Source organism: Doryrhamphus excisus, linkage group LG20, assembly GCF_037039965.1.
Source record: "Doryrhamphus excisus strain RoL-2023G ecotype Guam linkage group LG20, RoL_Dexc_Guam_v1.1, whole genome shotgun sequence".
Lineage (NCBI taxonomy): Eukaryota > Metazoa > Chordata > Actinopteri > Syngnathiformes > Syngnathidae > Doryrhamphus > Doryrhamphus excisus.
Genome location: NC_136376.1, coordinates 5,369,997 through 5,393,932, shown reverse-complemented (window position 1 = coordinate 5,393,932; position 23,936 = coordinate 5,369,997). Strand labels below are relative to the sequence as shown.

The 23,936-nt window shown below is 40.9% G+C and overlaps 1 protein-coding gene and 1 long non-coding RNA gene across 3 annotated transcripts; one reads left to right on the top strand and one right to left on the bottom strand.

Annotated features, from left to right (window-relative positions):
* Nucleotides 1-1,353: 1,353 nt before the first annotated feature.
* hhat (hedgehog acyltransferase) lies at nt 1,354-23,643 on the bottom strand. 2 transcript variants are annotated; one of them, XM_058059100.2, is made up of 12 exons: nt 23,403-23,642; nt 22,759-22,908; nt 22,615-22,679; nt 22,434-22,547; nt 22,166-22,360; nt 20,769-20,981; nt 20,407-20,584; nt 20,068-20,218; nt 17,981-18,016; nt 9,305-9,506; nt 7,345-7,489; nt 1,354-2,467 (listed from the first exon to the last, which is right to left on the bottom strand). In XM_058059100.2, exons 2-12 carry the CDS (start codon nt 22,877-22,879, stop codon nt 2,382-2,384), a joined length of 1,506 nt encoding a protein of 501 aa, XP_057915083.2. In that variant the 5' UTR covers nt 22,880-22,908; nt 23,403-23,642; the 3' UTR covers nt 1,354-2,381. The 2 variants fall into 2 exon arrangements, with proteins under 2 accessions (XP_057915083.2, XP_057915084.2); XM_058059101.2 differs by lacking the exon at nt 17,981-18,016 and having other exon boundaries at nt 23,403-23,643.
* LOC144894492 (uncharacterized) lies at nt 17,802-21,256 on the top strand. The gene is made up of 3 exons (XR_013625122.1): nt 17,802-18,438; nt 19,839-19,955; nt 20,037-21,256. It is a non-coding gene; the product is annotated as an uncharacterized LOC144894492 (long non-coding RNA).
* Nucleotides 23,644-23,936: the final 293 nt, after the last annotated feature.

Here is a 23,936-nt window from a genome sequence, read left to right as displayed (position 1 = left end):
GAACATGTTTAATCAGGCCTACGCACTGAGCCTATTTGAATTGATTATCTCGCAGCTCTAACGTGAGCCGTGGATTAATGTGTCGCTAATCTCATTAGCGACAAAGGAATAAAGCTTTTTCAATGTCACACGGCTCGGCTAATTGGCCCGCGCCGCAATTAGCTGATGACATGTGCGACCTCGCATTTTACAAAAGTGTGGCCCTTCCGCCTCCGAAACCACACAGGTTATTGATGGGGTCTTTATGATATAGAGTGCGGACATAACTCCGAGGCGTAGATCGGTGGTAATTGTGAAAGGTGTGTGCATCTTACCGCATCCTTGTTTCATACATCAGCCACAGCCAATCAGGAGGGGATTGCTATTGTGGTATGGAAATGCTGTGTTTAAAAATATTAATATTTATAAATAATATTTTTATTATTGTATATATATTTATATATTGTATTATATATTTTTATTTATTATATTATATTTTATTATATAAAAATATAATATAAAAACAACAAAATAAAGTTGACATTTTGGGAAAATTATCCTGGAGGAAAAATTCAAAATATTACGGGAGTACAGAAAATTTTAGTAGAAATTTGAAATATTAGTATTTAATGTAATGTATAATATAATATAATATAATTATTATATTTTTATATTTTTAATTTGTATGTTTTAAATGAAGGTAATATTATTATATATATAATATAATAATATTATATTATATTATAACATTTAAATACTAATATTTCAAATTTCTACTAAAATTTTCTGTAATCCCATAATATTTTGACTTTTTCCGCCAAGATAATTTTCCCAAAATATCAACTTTATTTAGTTGTTTTTTCAAATAATATTCCAACTCTTAAACAATTACATTGGATTGATTGACAGGAATGCCAGCAGTTATTTGCATTTGTTGACCAAGCACCTGGAGACTATATGACACTTAAAGGGGAAGTGCACTTTTGGGGAGTTTTGCCCATCATTCAAACTCCTTATGTGGGAAAAAAAAGTGCAGTTCCCCTTTAAAAGTTAAATTGGAGCCTTTTACGGTATATTGTTGAGGCACAAAAAGACAAAGTTTATTGCGTTTATTTTAGTTTTTTTAGTAGTCCCCCCCCCCCCCCCCCGGAAATCGAGGTCACGTTCATGAATTGCAAGTTGAGTGTTTTCTGAATCCATAAATACTATACATCCCGTATATTGCCGTTTGTGGCCTGTGACGCTAAGAAAGTGTAAGTCAGCAGGTTTTATTCTCTGCCAGATAAAGCTTCACAGATTGCTGCTCGTTTAAGAGGATTGGCGGACACCCCCACCCCCCAACCCTCCCAACACCCCCCCCCCCCCAGCTCAGACGCGACGACGACAAAATCAGCTAATGGAAACTCACTCAGTGTGTCCTTTTTTTTTTATTTATTCCATTGTGCGCTTTTCACTGTCAACTTCAAGCACAGGCTGGAGGGACATCACTTCCTGTCATTAGTTGCTGCACCGCCGCAAAACAACACCCTAGTGTTGCATGGCGTCAAATTGCTGTTGCTATGACGTTACATGGCATCTGTAAAGCTGTCATTTGCGATATCGTATATGTTGATCAACTCATCCACCGTGTTGTTTTTATGACAAAAAAGGTCAACTTGGGTCTCAATTATTTTCTGTCATACCCCCCCAACAAGAAAACATTTAGAGAAGCACTGTTTCTTGTCAACATGTAGTGTTTACTAACGTCATCGTTATTGCTAAACGACGTCAGCAACATACGTCTTCTAAATGAGAAAGATGTGTACATGAATGAGAATATAGAATACGCACAAATTGAGGTAAAACAGCTGTAGATCAAATCAAAGCCGATGTTTATTTCTGGTGGACGACACGCTGCAATATGAGGTAGATTTATATTTATATATATATAGATATATATATATTTTTTTAGACTAACTGGTCGGAAATAGTTTTGCGGCAAAAAGAGCAATTAGTCTGTGCATTGGGTAGGATGAATGTCATCTATTAAGAAGGAGCCCGGCGGCTCAGCTAATGCATCTACCGATATTAGTGTCACCCAAATTACATGTGGAGGGGCAATAGCGACGCTCATTAAGCTAACGCTAGTGTGAGTGTAAACATCAGCCTTTTTTCCTCTGCAGTAAGACTGATGAAAGTTCCCGGACATATTTTCAAGTCAAATCACCCATGTGCAGTAGTCATTTACAGTGTGGAGATGACCAAAAACAAACAACCTAAACCCCCCCGCCCCCACTCGGAGCTTTTTTTGGCCAGCTTCTGTGGCCGTCGGCCAGGCTCCGAGTGAGCTTTTTTGGCCGTGTTGGTGTTTTATTGACAAGTTTGCAAGCATCTCGGCTTGCGTGTTGCAAAGTCAAGGTGACTCACGACGGGTGAGAAGTCCACTCCAGTCCGACCTGGGCGAAGCAGTAGAGGAAGGCCAGCATGGGCGGCGCCACGGTGGACCAGCCTGGTACCAAAGCAGAGCGAGAGGTGTGTTTGAGCAGCCATGCAAAGTCACCTGTAAATACTAATGAGTGTGTGTTGTTTTGGTCTTCTATTTATAGCAGCTGGAGCGGGTAAGAGCGGCCGGCTGGCGTCCCTCCAGGAGCGTGCACCTGCACCCACAATACTTCCTCACGCGCTATTCTTCCCTCCTCATTTATTCAAGTACGCTCCATGCACGGCTCCCTCAAAGCTCACCTGAGCCGAGACGAGCGGTTCCTATCTTTGCTGACACCTTGAAATTTGGTTGGACGTGCAAATGAGTCGCCGCTGGGCCCTGCGTGACCCCGAAGGAAGCCCCGCCGCGGCGCTAAGAGGACGCCTTGGCTGCTTGTCTTCACACGTATGTAAGTTCCCAAACACCGCTCTTATGGTTCCATTCATTAACTGTTTACATTGTTTTTAAAATAATTATTATATGTGCACAAATATATCTTGCATTTCTATACAGTATATATACATTTAAAAAATATGACTTATATTTGATTTTGTTTTCTTAGAATTTTTATTATATGTAGAAAAATATATATTTCTATGATAAATAATACATTCTAGAAGTTTTTTTTTTCCATGCTTGTTTTTTTCCCTCAGGGAAGAAATACTATATTATATTCAGGTTGCTATTTTTTAAAATTAGTTTTAAATTTTTTTTTAAGTAAGTGAGTGTCAGTATTTTTATTATATATTAATAACTTAAATCTAAAAACTTTAATAGTATATTAAATACTGCCTAACTGTCAGTATTTTTTATTTCATTTGTAGAGGCTGAGTACCAGAATTTATTATTTGCGGAAAAAAACATTGAAATAAATAAAATAAAATAAAAATATTTAAATATTTAAATTTTAAAAATAAATAAATAAAAATAAATTAAAAAATATAGAAAATAATATAGAAAATAATATATAAAAATAATATGACCATATACCGCACCTCCGGTAGATAGTCTTTACTTCAGAAAGATTCATAGTACCAGAAACTTGACAAAATGGCTACAATAAAAGGTTTGCGTGAAGGTGAAACATTATTAAAAAAACAACAACTTAATAATAAATGCTAAAAACTAAAATTCCGAGGTGTGATAATGTGTAATAATAATGAAAAAAAATATGCAGTAAAGTAAATGCCACTGACCATGTATGATACATGATATTTTGCTGCAAGTAAATCATGAACTGAGACGCCATGTCAAACCTGTATCCATTGCGTGTACACACACACACACACACACACACACACACATACACACACAAAGACACACAATTGTGTTGTGTTCCACACCAACAGATGCCACAATGGGTCAGACGAAACTAAATATCCAATTTCCCTGGGCTGATTGCTGCTGTGGCTTTAATCAAGCAGCTCTATAATTGCCGCGTTGGCCGCTTGATTATTAACACTTTTGACACCAGCTTGCAAGTCCAGACAAGCAAAAGGGAAAAAAAACCAAAAAGTTGACCATCACAACAAAATAGCAAGAAAGGCATGGTTGTAGATAACCACTATGTATACCACCTGACATCCGCTGACTATGCCCAATGTCAACATATTGTGCGGCGCTATAAATAAAATGACAACAAATGTAACTAATATCTTCTGAGTAATACGGGACTGCGAGGGGGGGGTTCAGAGGTCAATTCCACTTTGGCCACGGCTGATTTAAAAACATCGATCTCCAGTTGATGAAGGCGGCCAAAACTCCGCCTCCTCGCTTAACGACGAACACGTCGGCCGCCTGGTTTATGGTTCTATTTTTAGCAGGAGTGTAAAACTGCCGTTTGACAGCAGCGATGACGGCCGCTACGAATCGATGGGATTGAGAGTCGTTCATTCAGCATCGGCTTTTTATAGAACAGAGGGACAGCTGACGTCGTCTCCCGGTTGTTGGTGGGAAATCAAATAAAAAAACGACAAAAACACCTGAGCGCTGTTATAGAGAGGATCTTTGAGCGGTGGACTCCTATAGAGCATCTACGCACAATAACTGGCACAGGAAGCTTTCTAGATCTTCCAGATTCTGCACCTCTTTCACCGAAACAGTCTGTTTAATTTACTCCCTTATACCGCTGTGGTCATACTCCCGAGGACTTCCAGACAGCTGCCGAGCATTTTGTCCGAATTTGTGAATTTTGTCTGAATTTGTCCATTTTGCTACGTATCCAAAATAAATCCAGTGAGGACACTGATAAATTGTGACTTACAGCTTGCTCTTCTGACTTTTAAACATGACGCATTATCGTTGGAAAGCCGTCAGACTTAGCAACAGTTTTTCGGATCGTCCAGCTTTGCCCATGTTCACAAAACAGTCCCGCATTTCTCTCTTGCTGGCAACATTCTAACAACATTTGTAGGTCAAAAACGTGGAAAAAGCAAAATAGGTCCCTTTAAAAACAGCAGGGCGCTTCTATCTTATGTAGAGGATCCTTTGTCAAGCATTTTTACAGTCAATCCTGAAAAACTGCAGAATGATTTTATCATATCAAGGATCTTTGACGAGCGTTTTTGCAGTCATTCCTTAAAAATAAGTGATTCTGTCTGGCGTTGTTGCAGTGTGTTCTTAAAAACAGAAAAGCACCTCTTGTCATATAGAGGATCTGTGTCTAGCTTAAAGATATAGGTAGTTTAATGTATGACTTCATTTATGAACACAGTACTTAAGTAAAGTATAAGGGTATAACGGAGCCTTGTATTGACATTATAGTATATGATATAAAAATAATAGCCAAGAGAATATTCCCCCCATTCCCATAGCTTTCTGCTAAAGTGTCCTCCAGAAAGGAATGTCATTTTAAAACATGCAGAAGTTCCTCCTGACTTATTTACGCCACGGTCAGGAGAGCGAAACACTGTGGCGCTGACCTGCTGAGGGAAATGTGACCTAAATTAAACAGCGGAATAAAACATATATATTGTGGCTCAATACAAGAAAAGTCCTCACTATTCAGCCAATAAACACAACTCACAAGCGCATGAAGCGGCGAAAAAAAAAAACCCTTCTTGCTTCAGGTCTCATCAGACATATTGGAGACATTTGTACTTTGTAATGTAATAACCTTTTTTAGGCCGTGCGCGGTTTTGCGAGACGCGGTACTCGGAGCATTATTACTTTTTTAATCACCTTCAGTTGCCCCAAAGCAATTAAAACACTTCACAAAATATTTACTTTTTTTTTTCTGCAATGTTGCAACATCTCCATGCTGCCTACGAAGGCCACTACTGTACTGCCGTGCTTCTTCTTTGGACCTGCATAGAATAGTCTAGTGGTTTGCCATGGACTAAACCCTTACTTGTCGCTCAATCTTAATTTTTTATCACATCAAGAGCAACTTTGTGGGAACAGATGGTGAAGGCCTTTTTTTTCTGTTTCCAGTGCACAAAGCTTGGGTCATATACTGTAGGCGTGATTGGAGATTGGTATGGAAGAACTAGCCTGTCAAACACCGGAGGGAATGGACTTGAGGAGGGAAAAAAGGGGACTCAATACTAATAAGATGTAGTTACTGGCATCTGTAAAGCCGAGATTTCCTCTTATTATTTATTTATGCCATTTTTTGAGTTTTATAAAAATAGTTCTAGAGCAGGGGTGGGCAAACTTTTTGACTTGCGGGCCGCATTGATTTAACAAAACTGACGGGGGGCCAGACTTTATATTTTACACGTAACAGTCAACCTGGAATTATTGTATCTGTAAAAGTGTCATGCAATCTGCTATATGTGCACTTTGAGATCATTTATTTGATGTTAATTGCATTATAAATTAAATGGATTCTTTTAATTATTATTATCATAATAATAATAATTATTATTATTATATATTTTTTATCAATAATAATTAATAAATTAATATATAATTATGATATATATATTATTTTATTTTTATTTTATATATATTATTTTATATATTAGATTATTATTAATAATAATAATAATAATAATAATATTATTATGTGCTTGTGTCCCTTTTTCAGGAGCACTTTGTATTTATTATTTGATGTAAAGTGTGTTATAAATTAAATGTATTATTACTTTATTTATTATTATATTATAATCTATATAATTTAGATTAATTATTTTTTATTTTAATTACATTTTTATTATATATATTATAATATTTATATAATTATTATTATTATGATGATTGTTATTATTATTGTTTTTATGTGCTTGTGTTTCTTTTGTCAGGAGCACTTTGTAAACAACAGACCACATCAAATAACCAAACACTTGGCGGGCCAGATGTGGCCCCCGGGCCGTAGCTTGCCCACCACTGTTGTAGAGTGTATATATTTTTTTGTCATTATTTCCTGAAACATCGTTTCATATATTTGTATATATATTTTACGGATGTTCGCTATTGGCTTTTTTGCCGATATTTTCCAACTATCAATTTCCGATATTGATATCAGCCGATACTGATATGTGGAACATCCCTAATATATTTGCATTATTCCCTCATGTTCCGGAAAAGGCCCCTTATTTTCAAATGCTTCCTACGTGGAATTACTACTACTACTACTACTACTGCTATATTACACGGGAATGATATAAAGGAGACTGAAGATGCTGTCGAGAGCGGACAGGAAGGGGTCCCCCGGTTTAAATGTCAGGTTGAATGATGGGGCGGATGCCTGCTCGATAAAGACTGATGAGCATATGACTTTGGCAAGCAAATGAAGCCAGGATGGAGCAGATGTCTTTCCAGTTGGGAGGCATAAAAACAGCATCTTTTCCTGAAGGACCCAGATAAATACTCTAGCGGCCAGCTACCACAACAAACCCGCTCATCGCTAAATGCTACAATCAGGGCGTGTTTGCGACTGTCACTGCGCGGCGCCGTCTTACCTTGAAGGAAGACACGCTTCCAGAAGATTCTACCGACGTGAATCCCCCCAAGGAAGACCAGATTAGAGAGGATGAGCATGGCGGTGGAGAATGCAGACAGGAACGCGGCGCAGCGCCTCCTCGTTGCCGCAGAGAAATGCCGCTCCTGGGAAATCAGTGTACAAATAAGTGAAGTGTTGGGGAAGCAGCAGAGAGCGTAACCGTTGGGACGCCTGGCACCAATAAAAGGTGTCAAGAAGAACGCTAATGTTAATGTGTCACAAACAGGACTTTTGTTCACTTTAATGTCACACGTGAGCGGTGACAGCATCCAAACTGTGTGTGTGTGTGTGTGTGTGTGTGTGTACAGTAGCAGCATTAGCACTTATGAAACCACATTACGTCCACTCTTTTTTTTTTTCTCAAGCTAGGAAAAATTTGATCATGAACAAACTCATTTAAGTTAACAACCAATTAAGGCGCCGACGTCCAAAGAGCGTTTTTTTAATGGCCTGCCGCAAAAATGGGTAAAACTGAGCAAAAAGGCACAATGTAAATAAAAAAAAGCTGAAATATTGATGCTCATAACTAATAACACAAAGCGTTTCTTTACAGATATATGTATAAAGTGGTTTGGCATTTTTAGAAAAGTAAAAAAATACATAATATATATAATATATATAATATATTATATTATAATTATTATATAATATATAAAAATACACACAATAACGTCACTGAAAGCTTTCTTGATCTTCCAGAATCTGCACCTATTCCATTGTATTTCCTTGGCTTTCCAAAATGGTCTGTTTAAATTTATTCCACCCACGTCCACTCCGCTACTCAGCTTGTACAGCTAACAGCTCGTATAGCTTGTACCCGGGCATGCCCATATACGGAAGTCTGACTCACTGTGATGTCACAGTGAGCCGGCATTCGACAAAATTCTCTGAAACCGAGCCTTTTAAGCCATTCCAAACTTCTTTCAGGGCTCACTTCCAAATGCGCAAACACGAGAACATGACATTTTAACAACATTTACAGGTCAGAAAAATGGAAAAAGCATAATCGGTCCCCTTTAACGGAACGTTGTCGTATCGAGAATGGGTTTCTTTTTCTCTGTTCACGTCATTTGTGATGAAGACATATTTATATGTTTTTTTTCCTCACTCCCACAAATGAATTTATACATCTTTTTACATTTTTTCGCGCATTTTTTAGAGGCAAAAAGAGGCAATAATAGCCGGGGAAAAGGCTACAAGGTAGCAGAAGTGCCGTTTATAAGAACTCCGCCTGCAACTTTCCCATAGTAATACACATTGCACAGCAACCAGGAAGCACAAACGCGTGCACACACACAAAGTTCAGTTCATTCATTCATTCATTTTCTACCGCTTTTTCCTCACGAGGGTCGTGGGCGGTGCTGGAGCCTATCCCAGCTGTCTTCAGGCGAGAGGAGGGGTACACCCTGGACAGGTGGCCAGCCAATCACAGGGCACATATAGACAAACAACCATTCACACTCACATTCATACCTATGGACAATTTGGAGTCGCCAATTAACCTAGCATGTTTTTGGAATGTGGGAGGAAACCGGAGTACCCGGTGAAATTTGAACCCTGGTCTCCTAGCTGTGAGGTCTGCTCGCTAACCACTCGACCGCCGTGCAGCCACAGTTCAGTTCCAAATGTGAACATTGTAAATAGTTGATGGTATATTTGTAAATAAATTGCTTGTAAATAAACAATTAAGACACCCCGTTGATTAAAAATATTTTTTAGAAATTTCCAGTGCTGTGGTTTGTACTCAAAATGGTCAAAATGCATACATTTTAGATAAATGGTCAAGGACACAGCGACCCTCGTGAGGATAAACGATCGAAAATGAATGAATTATTGCTAAAATTTTACAGACATGTTTGTCAGCTCCCCTGTGTGTGTGTGTGTGTGTGTGTCTGTGTGTGTGTGTGTACAAAACTTACAAAAAAGGAGTAAACAAGTGCCGAGCCAATGAGAGCCTTCAGGCCCGTTTCCACCAGAACCCCCAGCCAATTCATCAGGGCCCAGTACTGTAGGTAGTCATGGCCGCCGTGCCAAAGGCAGACGAAACCAAACGCCAGCGCCGTGGACAACATCTTGTAGTGAAGTCCGTGATGCGAACCGCCCAGAGGCACGTAGATGTATCTGCAACACGAGTGGGAGGCTGTTATTATCATGTAAACCACCGTCTATTTCATTTATTATTTGTCAGCATCAAGTGAATGATTGGTGCGGATGTAAAAGGGGAAAACAGGGGTTAAAAATGCCCCCCCTCCCACACACACACACACAATGCATCATGTCAAGTTCATAGATTTTTAATCAGATAAAGGCAGCGCTGACGCCCCGCAGCAAAAATAGACACTCCACGGGAATAACAATGGTGCCCTGTTGTTATTAATGATGCCACCGGATGAAACTAAGTGCTTGTTTTTTCCCTGCGTGTCACACAAACATCTTCCATCACTTACATCGCTGATGTTCAATGTCAGCTTTTGGGGATGTCGAAGGCAAAAAAAAAAAAAAAACACAACAAAGAGCAGCAGAATATTGATAGCGACGGTCTCAGGTTAGAGCGGTTCTGTGTGCCGCTGGGCTGCAAACTCATTATCTCAGCTACCCTGTGGCTAATCAAAAGTTCCTGAAAGACGAGCCAGAATTTGGGGGAAGGCTTTGACTAGAGCGGCCAGCTCTGCCATATTGGAGGATGAAAGCGGGCGTGTGCCAGCAGATGGGAGAGCGACCAGCATGCGGAATAGCAGCATGTTAAAATGCATGCATTACCACCTTGGTTGCGTAACGTTCGACCACTTCAAGCAGATGGTGCGAGCAACGTGCACCCTGAATTTATATACAGACTGACTGGAGTTTAAACTGGTTTAAAAAAAAAACAAAAACTTGTACCTCTACTATATACGCAATGTATAACAAAACGTCTCCACTTGGCCTTCTTGCTGAAATATGTGATTAAGATTAAGATTAAGATTAAGATATGCCTTTATTCCTCCCTCAGTGGGGAAATTTGCATTGCACAGCAGCAAGAGTACAGAGTCAGTTAAGCAGTACAAAATACACAATATAGAAAAATAAACAATATAAACAACCCAAGTATTAACAAAATCAACAGTTTTTCCCAGAGTTATATACAATACAGTATGTAGATAATATGACCAGTCTATACACTGAGATCTTGCTAGTGAGTTAATATGAGGCATCATGGAAATACTTCACATAGAACTTATAGTGTGGGTTTTCTCCGGGTACTCCGGTTTCCTCCCACATTCCAAAAACATGCTAGGTTAATTGGCAACTCCAAATTGTCCATAGGTATGAATGTGAGTGTGAATGGTTGTTTGTCTATATGTGCCCTGTGATTGGCTGGCCGAGTTCATAACCCGGAAGTAGGAAATACAAACCCGGAAGTAGGAAATAGGAACCCGGAAGTAGAAATACAAACCCGGAAGTAGGAACCCGGAAGTAGGAAATGCAAACCCGGAAGTAGGAAGTAGGAACCCGGAAGTAGGAAATACAAACCCGGAAGTAGGAAATACAAACCCGGAAATACAAACCCGGAAGTAGGAAATAGGAACCCGGAAGTAGGAAATAGGAACCCGGAAGTAGGAAATACAAAGCCGGAAGTAGGAAATAGGAACCCGGAAGTAGGAACCCGGAAGTAGGAAATACAAACCCGGAAGTAGGAAATAGGAACCCGGAAGTAGAAATACAAACCCGGAAGTAGGAAATAGGAACCCGGAAGTAGGAAACAGGAACCCGGAAGTAGGAAACAGGAAGTAGGAAATAGGAACCAGGAAGTAGGAAATACAAACCCGTAAGTAGGAAATAGGAACCCGGAAGTAGGAACCCGGAAGTAGGAAATACAAACCCGGAAGTAGGAAATAGGAACCCGGAAGTAGAAATACAAACCCGGAAGTAGGAAACAGGAACCCGGAAGTAGGAAACAGGAAACCGGAAGTAGGAAACCGGAAGTAGGAAACCAGAAGTAGGAAATAGGAAGTTCTTAACGAGCCCTTTACGAGCTCTTAACGAGGTCTTAACGGGTTCATAACGAGGTCTTAACGAGCTCTTAACGAGCCCTTAATGAGCTCTTAACGAGGTCTTAACGGGTTCATAACGAGGTCTTAACGAGCTCTTAACGAGCTCGTAACAAGGTCATAACGAAGTCTTAACGAGCTCTTAACGAGAACTTAACGAGGTCTTAACAAGGTCTTAACGAGCACTTAACGAGCTCTTACCGAGGTCTTAACGAGCTCTTAACGAGGTCTTAACAAGGTCATAACGAGGTCTTAACGAGGTCTTAACGAGTTCATAACCCGGAAGTAGGAACCCGGAAGTAGGAAATAGGAACCCGGAAGTAGGAAACCGAAACCCGGAAGTAGGAAACAGGAAGTAGGAAATAGGAACCCGGAAGTAGGAAATAGGAACCCGGAAGTAGGAAATACAAACCCGGAAGTAGGAAACCGGAACCCGGAAGTAGGAAAAAGGAAGTAGGAAATAGGAAACAGGAAGTAGGAAATAGGAACCCGGAAGTAGGAAACCGGAACCCGGAAGTAGGAAACAGGAAGTAGGAAATACAAACCCGGAAGTAGGAACCCGGAAGTAGGAAATACAAACCCGGAAGTAGGAAATAGGAACCCGAAAGTAGGAAACCGGAACCCGGAAGTAGGAAACCGGAACCCGGAAGTAGGAAACCGGAACCCGGAAGTAGGAAACAGGAACCCGGAAGTAGGAAACCGGAAATAGGAAATAGGAAGGTCTTAACAAGGTCATAACGAGGTCTTAACGAGAACTTAACGAGGTCTTAACGAGGTCTTAACAAGCACTTAACGAGCTCTTACTGAGGTCTTAACGAGCTCTTAACGAGGTCTTAACAAGGTCATAACGAGGTCTTAACGAAGTCCTAATGAGGTCTTAACGAGTTCATAACCCGGAAGTAGGAAATACAAACCCGGAAGTAGGAAATAAGAGCCAGGAAGTAGGAAATACAAACCCGGAAGTAGGAAAAACAAACCCGGAAGTAGGAAATAGGAACCCGGAAGTAGGAACCCGGAAGTAGGAAATACAAACCTGGAAGTAGGAACCAGGAAGTAGGAAATACAAACCCGGAAGTAGATAATTCAAACACGGAAGTAGGAACCCGGAAGTAGGAAATACAAACCCGGAAGTAGGAAATAGGAACCCGGAAGTAGGAAACCGGAAGTAGGAAATAGGAACCCGGAAGTAGGAAATAGGAAGTAGGAAATAGGAACCCGGAAGTAGGAAATAGGAAGGTCTTAACGAGGTCATAATGAAGTATTAACGAGCTCTTAACGAGAACTTAACGAGCTCTTAACGAGGTCTTAACGAGCACTTAACGAGCTCTTACTGAGGTCTTAACAAGCTCTTAACGAGGTCTTAACAAGGTCATAACGAGGTCTTAACGAAGTCTTAACGAGGTCTTAACGAGTTCATAACCCGGAAGTAGGAAATACAAACCCAGAAGTAGGAAATACAAACCCGGAAGTAGGAACCCGGAAGTAGGAAATAGGAACCCGGAAGTAGGAAACAGGAACCCGGACATAGGAAACCGGAACCCGGAAGTAGGAAACCGGAAGTAGGAACCCGGAAGTAGGAAACACGAACCCGGAAGTTGGAAACAGGAACCCGGAAGTAGGAAACAGGAAGTAGGACAATAGGAAACAGGAAGTAGGGTAATAGGAAATAGGATAATAGGAAATAGGAAACAGGAAGTAGGATAATAGGAAATAGGAAACAGGAAGTAGGATAATAGGAAATAGGTAACAGGAAGTAGGATAACAGGAAACAGGAAGTAGGATAATAGGAAACAGGAAATAGGAAGTAGGATAATAGGAAATAGGAAGTAGGATAATAGGAAATAGGAAGTAGGATAATAGGAAATAGGAAGTAGGATATAGGATATAGGAAATAGGAAGTAGGATATAGGAAATAGGAAGTAGGATAATAGGAAATGGGAAGTAGGAAGTAGGATAATAGGAAATGGAAAGTAGGATAATAGGAAATGGGAAGTAGGATAATAGGAAATGGGAAATGGGATGTAGGGAAATGGGATGTAGGGAAATGGGATGTAGGGAAATGGGAAATGGGAAATTGGAAATAGGAAATAGGAAATAGGAAATTGGAAACTGGAAACTGGAAACTGGAAACTGGAACTGGAGTGTCAATCCTTGTTGTGATTGACACTCCGAGTGCTAATGGCTTTACCCACCATACCAGTCAGCGATTGGTTGCCTGGATGTAAATGCCCTCCTCTAATTAGCACATGATCAACTGGTGCGCAAACAGGGGCGCGCCAAGAACAGGTAGGGGCAGGTTAGGCACTCTCCACTTTGAGAGGAGAGGGGACAGATGGACGGCCTTTATTGATAGCCTGCAGGAGGAAGTAAGACAAATCAAAAGAAAAGACATAAGGAAGTACTTTGAACTGCTAATATTTTCCTTCAAGTCCTCCCTGCTAAACTTGTGAATGCTGCATTTTCCTAAAGTTTATAGCCAGATGCTATTTGTCTTCAAAGATATTTGGACAGTGAGACCAAGGCCAAGTTGACTGCAGGGACGTGAAGACACTGTGATGTCTCGCTGCACACAAGGAGCTTTTTGTGCACAAAAGACAAATCACAGGACTCACATGCATGCACGGGGAGAACATGCAAACTCCACACAGATAGATGGCTGAGGGTGGGATTGAACTCGGGTCTCCTAGCTGTGTGACCACTCGTCCGCCGTGCAGCCTCTTTGTGTATTTAGTTCTTTTAATATTGTGAAGTTTTCTTCCCAAAATGTTATTTATTTATTCCAACTTTAATAAATTGTGTATTTATTTAATGTTTCAACTGTATTTTACTAAAACATAAAAAAAACCTTAATGTTATGAGTTTGTCATAAAATTGTGACATTAGAATACAATTATTATATTTTTACTTTCTTCTTGTAAAACAAGAACAAAGCTTTCTTGCTTGTTCTTCTAGGCTGCACGGCGGTCGAGTGGTTAGCACGCAGACCTCACAGCTAGGAGACCTGAGTTCAATTCCACCCTCGGCCATCTCTGTGTGGAGTGTACATGTTCTCCCCGTGCATGTGTGGGTTTTCTCCGGGTACTCCGGTTTCCTCCCACATTCCAAAAACATGCTAGGTTAATTGGCGACTCCAAATTGTCCATAGGTATGAATGTGAGTGTGAATGGTTGTTTGTCTATATGTGCCCTGTGATTGGCTGGCCACCTGTCCAGGGTGTACCCCTCCTCTCGCCTGAAGACAGCTGGGATAGGCTCCAGCACCCCCGCAATTTCAGAAAAAACAGTCCAAATGCATAGTGCCATATGCATGTTGTATTTCGTGCCCTCACCGTACCCAAAATGAACCAAACCGTGACATTAATACAGAGGAACCGTACATAACGAACAATTGTTCCGGTGTACTATTTCACCCCCGCTTTAAGTAAATGAGAGCTAAATGGACAACTCATCCATCAAAGGTGCAGATATGCAAGGATTTGGGCTCAAACGCTCCTTCTCAGATGCACTCTAGCAGCAAAATCTCAATCTAAAGACTATCAAGGGCCCTCCAGCAGGCCCGCTAACTGTACCTGCAGCAGGTAATGGAATGACAAAGAATGAGCCACTTAGCTGCCCATGGATACGGGTGTCGATGAATCACGGCTCCACTCCTACGCTGCTGTGCTCCTTGGACAAAATTTTCCACACAATCTCACGACTGCATTAAAGCCTGTTTAAAAGCCCTCTGACTCAGCATGAACGCACCGTGTGTTATTGTGCGCCGGTTATCGTTTTGCGGGATCATTGTGAGTCAGGGGTGCGGAGAACAATTTCCGACGGACACGGCCTGAAATGGAAACTTGAATTTGCAATTTAAATCCTAATTAATTGGAAGCACTTCAACAGTCCGGGGCGGCAGACTTCATGCTGAACACTTACTGTATGTGGGAGGAAAAGATAAGATGCATCGTGGGGTTTTATCTTTGCTTAGAAACTGGTGTGGACAAACTTTTTTCCACAGAGAAATCCAAGGATGCAGGGACGCTCCAGCATGGAGATTCATTCATTCATTTTATACCGCTTATTCTCACAAGGGTCACACGGGGGGTGCTGGAGCCTATCCCAGCTGTCTTAGGGCGAGAGGCGGGGTACACCCTGGACTCGTGGCCAGCCAATCACAGGGCACATTTAGACAAACAACCATTCACACTCACATTTTTTGTGAATACATTTTTGTAAATTTTCCCCTTTTTTCCGAACCTAATAAAAAAAATATAACTTTATTTTCTTATATTACTATTTTTAAAAAATATTAATATTGTATTTTTTTAATATTTCAACTTGCTACTAAATTTTTTTTTACTTAGTTTTATAAACTCAATTCATTCTTGTAAATTGCAACTTTTTTCATGTATTATTTTGACTTTCCATCCATCAATTTTCCATGCGGCTCTTCCTCATTAGGGTTGCGAGGGTATGCTGGAGCCCATCCCAGCTGTCTTCGAGCGAGAAGTGGCCAGCCAATCACAGGGCACATATAGACAAACAACCATTCACACTCACATTCATACCTATGGACAATTTTCATTCATTCATTTTCTACCGCTTTCTCCTCACGAGGGTTGCGGGGGTGCTGGAGCCTATCCCAGCTGTCTTCGGGCAAGAGGCGGGGTACACCCTGGACTGGTCGCCAGCCAATCACAGGGCACCTATGGACAATTTGGAGTCGCCAATTAACCTAGCATGTTTTTGGAATGTGGGAGGAAAACCCACGCATGCATGGCGAGAACATGCAAACTCCACACAGAGATGGGTGGAATTGAACTCGGGTGAGGCCTGTGTGCTAACCACTCGTCCGCCATGCAGCCCCCAGCATGGAGATATGTAACAAAAAAGATTATATATTTCAATGTAGCGTGTCAGCTATGTTTTACAAGTGACAGAGTGGCATCATTATTAGCATTTGATTGACATATGTATATCATGGTGTATGTCAGACAAAATATTGTATTTTAACATATTCACCAACACCTGCATTGTCGTCAATGTCAAAACAAAACACACCCGGCTAATTAGCACCGATTTGTAGTGTTATGTAAAAAAAAAAAAAAAAAAAAAAGAGAGAACATCACGGCGTGTTCTCAGACAAGCGTGCAATGGCGGCGCTGCCTTGACGGAGCAACCTGCATCCACCAAAGCGCATCGCCGACTCCCGAGAGGTCACGGTTACATCCAGTCGGGTGTGCATCATTAAGGAGGCAGACAAACTAATAATAAAAATACACGGCACAAGCCGGCGAAGGGTGGCTGCTGCTGCTCCTGTTCCATATGCACATATTAAACAAGGAGGCATTTCTCCAGGGTTCAGCGGGTGGAAACACAACAAACACGCGTGCTATTATTCGCCAGCAACATGCAAGCTCATAATCATGAGAAAGCCCACATGCAAATGCTGCGTCCTGCGTCTGTTTATGATGCATGCTAGCAGCTGCAGAATGGCACCCTTTTTTTTTTTTTCAGTAACAGTACTTTATTGGTGATGACTTCAATAACATACCAGACAGAAAATGTGCTAAAATGTGGAATTAATACTGGAAAGCACTTATTGCCAAGCCTGATGTGCTGTGAGAGATCATGAGCTGTGCAGCAGGAAAATATCCAATTTGACTTAATTGGTCTGAAAAGCATTCTCATATTGACTATAAATATAGCTCAATTTAGCTTTGTTGATTTGCTATGTCAGCTAGTGATTAACTACTACTGAAAAAAATGATTTATGAATTAAACCCCAAAGTCTGAACCCACTTGACATTTCTCATGCAGGTCAAAGTGCTCTAACCAAACACCCACCAGAACTGTCGGCGTGTTTAGCCCAATTGCCATGTAATTTGTTACACAGCTTTAGGGAACTGGCAAGCACGTGTGTATAAAATATGAGCAAGTTTTTTTTCACAAATTATTAATTTAATAAATCATGCTGTTTCATGGATGAATATGGTCTGTTTTAATTATTTAAAAAAAGATGCATATATAAACTAGGCATAATTTGGGGAATATAGGGGTAAATTCTCCGGGTACTCCGGTTTCCTCCCACATTCCAAAAACATGCTAGGTTAATTGGCGACTCCAAAAAAGTTGCAATTTACAAGAATGACTTGAGTTTATATAACTAAGTAAAAAAAAAATTAGTAGCGAGTTGAAATATTAAAAAAATACAATATTAATATTTTTTAAAAATAGTAATATAAGAAAATAAAGTTCTTTTTTTTTATCAGGTTCGGAAAAAAGGGGAAAATGGTTGTGAATGGTTGTTTGTCTATATGTTCCCTGTGATTGGCTGGCCACCAGTCCAGGGTGTACCCCGCCTCTCGCCCTAAGACAGACAGCTGGGATAGGCTCCAGCACCCCCCCTCCCTGAATGAAATGAGGGATTACTGTTCTGCATGCCAGCATGTCTTTTAAAGCATTGTCACAACAACCCACAGGGGGCGCCACAAATGTCATTAACAGCAACGCCATGGCGTCGCTTCATTTTTTTATCATGACTGTAGGTAGCCAGATACATCTCATGTAATGAAGAGCCTCTTACCTGAGGAGCCATCGATACAGGCCCTTGTCAAAATGCCTATAAGAGAGTAAAGATGGGAGGGGGGAGAGAAAAGGGAAGACATGTAATTGGACCCCCACATTTCCATCAGAATATGCTGAGCGAGAGACACCTCTAATATACTAAATAAACGGAAGCATGTCGAGAAGGTTACTGAGGGGGTGCGTGTGTTTGTGTGTCAGCAGCTCTCATGTCTCTCCCTCTCTCTCTTGTCATTAAGAAGATTAGAAGAAGAGAGTCTTCCAGAGTTGTTGTCCACGGCCGAGGCCTATAAAAACCCGGGCTCTTTTGCCCTGTGATGTCAGCAGACAGCTTTATGCATTCCATCAATGTTGTCTACGTGGGCCAGCTCAGCACACACGCAGGATTGGCGTACGTCAGCCGTCAGCATTATTGCAGTGGGCCACTCGTCCGTGGGGAGATGCAGCCTTTCCATCTCGGTAATGTGTGCACCGTTACTAAAAATATCTTTTGTTTTTTTGTACATTATCTATTCTCATGGTAGAAGTGCGATTGCACATCCTGTTGGATGAAGGCAGGGAATATTCCAACACATCTGGAATTGAATTTCACCTCCTTATGTTTTCTTGTCCTGCAGGATAGCTTTTATTACCTTGAGCATTGGCGCCCCCTACAGTATGAACACAACATAGACGCTTCATTTGCCTATTAGGTAGGGTTGGGTATCTGATACTATTGTGAAATCCGTGCTTCTGAAACAGTGCGGGTGCTTAAACGATGACATAACCGATGCTTAATTTGTAAATATTTGTAAATTTGAATATATTTTGTACTTTGAAATTTTGCGAAAGCAAGTTGAAGAGACTAGGAACTGAAATGCAGTCAAATCTCAGTTTTGGTACGCCCCAGTTCTCGTTTGCTTTGGTTTGTGTCCAAAATCTACCTTGGTTTTCGAACAACATTGCACTGAAATAAAGTGCCCAAACAAAGTCCTTTTTTTTTTTTTAAATATTGTGACTGCTAAATAACCGCCATGGGGCCAAAAAAAAAAATGCCAGCGACCACTGTTGAACCGAGACGTACATGCAGTTCAACCAATAACTCATTTATAATGATTTCACTTTTTTTAAGCATGTAAAACTACAAATTCATTCATTCATTCATTCATTCATTCATTCATTTTCTACCGCTGGGGTGCTGGAGCCTATCCCAGCTGTCTTCGGGCGAGAGGCGGGGTACACCCTGGACTGGTGGCCAGCCAATCACAGGGCACATATAGACAAACAACCATTCACACTCACATTCATACCTATGGACAATTTGGAGTCGCCAATTAACCTAGCATGTTTTTGGAATGTGGGAGGAAACCGGAGTACCCGGAGAAAACCCACGCATACACGGGGAGAACATGTAAACTCCACACAGAGATGGCCGAGGGTGGAATTGAATCCTGGTCTCCTAGCTGTGAGGTCTGCGCGCTAACCACTAGACCGCCGTGCCGCCCAACTACAAATTCCTCTCTCCAAAAATGCATTTGATGCTAATATTTTGGCTATTTGGATTGGATTAATTGGAATTGTATGATTTCCTATGGGAAAAATTGTCTTGGTTTTCCTACATTTCAGTTTTTGTCCGAGCACAGCTGTTAGTGTGTTAAGGTCGGTATTAAGTTTAAAACATGTCTTAGTCTGCATTCATTTCTCCGCAAAATGAGACACTGATAGCTACATTTACATCGGCATCGACATTGGTACGCATCCCTATTCTCAACACCCACTCTCTGATGACGAACTGCACGATACTGTCTGAACGGATATCGCGCTTTGCTCTGCTACATTAACTTCTAACCCTTAACCACTTGTATGTTTTACTCGCAAAGACCCTGCCAATGTTGAGAAGGAACCATCATGTGTCGTCAGACGTAATGACTCCAACATGGAGGTGACCTGTACTTCTGATTGCCGGTAATGGCAGAGAAGATGAGACAATTCAGCATGTGGGCAGCGCCGTCGCAGGTCTGATTGCCAACACACTCTAAAAGCACTTGACATTAAATGCACCCTTTTTTTTTTTCAAGGATACTTGAGGAATGTGGCGGGCTTACTTACCGCCACATGCCGGTGAAGCTGTACATGATGCTGACGCAGACAGGCAGATTCGGAGGAACCAGTTGGTCCAGGGTGGCCAAGATGGACGGGAGGCCGAACAGAACCAAATACTTGACGAAGAAGAACTGCACCAAGGCCAACGCCAGACCACCTGTGGAAAAAAGAAAGTACAGTTAAGAACCATAACATGTAAACAACTTTCTCCCTCATATTATTATTATTATTATTTTTCTGCTGTTTTGTCGTTTTCTTGTATTTTTACAATGTGCCAAGGGTTCAATTTAAAAACCCACTTTTGACAATCCTGCCTTAAAGTGAAGTGACAGCTTGAGGACTTACCCAATGCCCAAGGTGGAAGAATCTCCAGGTAGGTCTCATTGGACTGGATGGAGTGCATGTACATGACATGGATCATGTATTCTGCAATGCACCACCACATCAGAATACGTCCTGACCTGAGTAACAAGTAGGAGAAGCCGAATTTGCGCCTGTCACTCTCCTCCGCAGGCTTCTGCATCTACAAGTAAAAGTACCAGTATTCAACAAAAACAGGTTTGAGTCTTAAGTAACAAAAGCAATCTTATTATGGAGAAGCCCCTCCCACTATTACATTAAAAAGGTGACCTCACATCACCCGCTCCAAAGAGCAGCCATTAGCGTCAACAACAATTTCCCTTTCAGCCTCTGTTGGCCTCGGTCACCTGCTCTACGTAGTCCTTGTACGTGACGATGGGTCCGTTGTAGAAAAATGGATGGTAGAAGGCGTACGAAAACAACCAGCAGAGCTGCAAGGCGCCGGCGCGGACCGAGGGACCCCAGCAGTGCTCCAGGCTGAAGCTGATGAGGCGTAGACTGCCCACGGCAACGCTGAAGAGTAGCAGGTAGTACTCTTCCTCGCTGTCATACCAGCCTCTCTGTGCAATTAAGGTAGGAGAAATATGTCAACATTAACACTCATAGCTTCTGCATATACATAGAATATTCTAATCCCTGTTTAAAGTATTAGATGGAATAAAACTGGAAAACACCAAAGGGTTGTCTTTTTGGAAGATACCTCTAGATATGAAATAACACCCCTATAGTCACCTTTTACACTCATATCACCTAATATTGCAGACATAATCAGATAAAATAAGCCATTTAAAACATAAATACGACTTGTGCTCATGTATGTTGGAGTACATGTGTTCTGGACGTTTTGAGGACAGGAAATGATGTTGGGTGTTTTAGCATGAAGTGGATTACGGCCGCAACAGTAGCCCATGTTAGTATATTAGTATGATGCTGATTATGGCAAACAAGTCCGATGCTTGTGTACAGAAACGATACTGGCATCCATTTTTGCTTTGCTTTGACGCATGAGCTGGGAGCATTGTCCTGCATAAAAATCAAAAAATGCAGCCTTTTGTCCTTTTTTTACCATTGTGTGAAGAAAGTGTCTTCCATGAACTGGCAGTGGGTTTGGGAGTGGAGTTTGAGTCCATCTTCAAGCCGAAAATGCCCTCCAGGCTCATATTTAATAATTTCAGCCCATATCAGTCAGTCACTGAGTCAGTGTTGTTTTTGTATTGTGGGTGTTTCATTATTTATATATATCACTATGAATTCATATAACTCACTATAGTATAATCAGTATTGTGAAGCCTCGTATTGTATGGATTATTATGATTGGATATTGTTATAGTCAACTGTGATTAAGTTGTTGACTAAGGAAATGACTAAATATGTTTATAATAATGCAGAATTGTGATTGTTTGCATATTTTACTTTGCACTTTTTTTTCACATAAGTACACACTAGCCTCCTGCGCCCTCTTGTGTTCTTTAAGAGGAACTGAAAATGTAATTTCTGAGCAAAACTTTAATGAATTGACCTTATTCCTGATAATGTACATTAATGAACTACATAGAACAGCTCTGTTGGCACTTAATTCAACATTAATTTAGTCCAAATTATTCTATTTTTATTATTCCATCTATTCTATTAAGTATATTGTTTATTTGACTATTTAGCCATTTCATTCAGTCTCAAAGGAATCACTTTAATCACATACAGGTTTGTTCGTTGGCTGTTTTTTTGTGCATTCCGGAGAGCCCACCTGGATCTCCTGAAGCGGTCGAATGTGAAGGGTGCACAGTAGCAGCAAGTTGCATGTCCACGACAAAACTGGTCGTCTCAGCTGGGCCACGGTGAAGGACAACACCAGATGCAGGAGCAGCACACTGACACCTTTAAGCCCCAACACGCTGCTGGCGGCTAAGAATCCATAAACTGTGAGCGCCGCTGCTCTAAACTGTTGAAAAGAATGTGGAACTAATATTCAGTGGAATGCTCTGTGAGATGGGACAGTCTAAGATGCTTCCAACCTGTGGGTAGAAGATGCTGCAGAATTTGGATATGACACCATGTCCGATCAGAGTCCAGAGCAGGGACTTCTTAGCCCACTTGGTCCAGAAGGTCCACTCAAAGTCTGCTGCATCCTGATCAAAACATACATTTATAATCACGGGCGTTTTAAGTCATTTCTAAATTAAAAACTAAACATACCCTTTTAAAACCGTGAATGAGTCCACTCTCCAGTTGAAATTCTCTGTCTAATCCCGCTTCGTGTTCTGAAACACATAGAACAAAAACATAAACTACCTTTTGCTGTCAAATCAACAAGCCAGAATAACTACAGTATTATCATACCTTTTGAGAATATGTGAAGTTCATAAAAAGAATAGAGATGCGATCCAAAGGACAGCAGCCAGTAGAGAAGGAGTTCAGGCCATGGCAGCGGCGCTAACTGGACCTTAGGTTTGGATGTCATCTGGTAAAAATCCCTTTGCTATACTGCACCTGTAATAGGATGAATAACAGAACTTCATAATTCACATGCATAAATTCTATTAACACCACGATGCTTACGCATATATCTCCCTCTATAGCCGATTATAATAAATATCAACGTTAGAAACGGTTACCTGAGTTTGTTTTAGTGACCTTGCTGACAGAAGTAACATACTTTATTGTAGTATCACATACAGCAATGCTTGTTGGGAAGGTGCCGACCGTTGCTAGGTAACGTCCAATGGTTTACGACAGTCAGGTTAGCGGTTAAGTAGTCGCAAACGTGTTCGGTAGGAGAACGTAAGGTAATGTCACAATTGTGTAAAAATATTTCATAACTACTGAGTCAATACGAACAAGTCAGAAATTTGTGATTATTATTTTTTTTTGCTCTTCGAGTCTTGTCATTTAAGTATAGCGACAGTCAAGCCGTAAATGTCCATACTAGTTCCGTCCTAATGGTAGCGAGATAGCACTGGCTAAATGTTTACTTGGCGTGTTACCTAGAAATGTGAGGTTGGGCTCCATTTAGTTGTTTTCAAAAGCAGGTCACATAATCCGAAAGGAGATGTATGGTAGAATTGCAACTTTAGTGCATATAAAAGCGAGTACTGCTTCCGTTTGCTGTTCTTCTTCCCCGTGGATGGTGCTTGCTTCCTCAAGATGGCTGCCCTCACCTGGCCGGGATGACTCATGGAAAATATTCAAGTGCACTTTTGTCATCTTCTTTCCTTGATTGTGGCGGTAATTGTTTCGTCTTGGGAATGTTTGCAGTATTAATTGCTTTATTATTGATTGTACGTGAAAGTTTAATGATATAACTAACATTAAACGCATTTACTGATCCAATGGGAAATGGCTATCTTGCAGACAAGCTGAATCTGAGACCGTGAACCTTCTGTATTTCCTGTGTTTGTTAGTGAGCTCAATGCATTATTAACTAAGAACATTTCAAGAACAATTCTGTAATTGTTCAGAATGTCCAACACAGGTGTTTTTATGTGTTGCTAATAAAGAAACACATAAGGATGCATAAA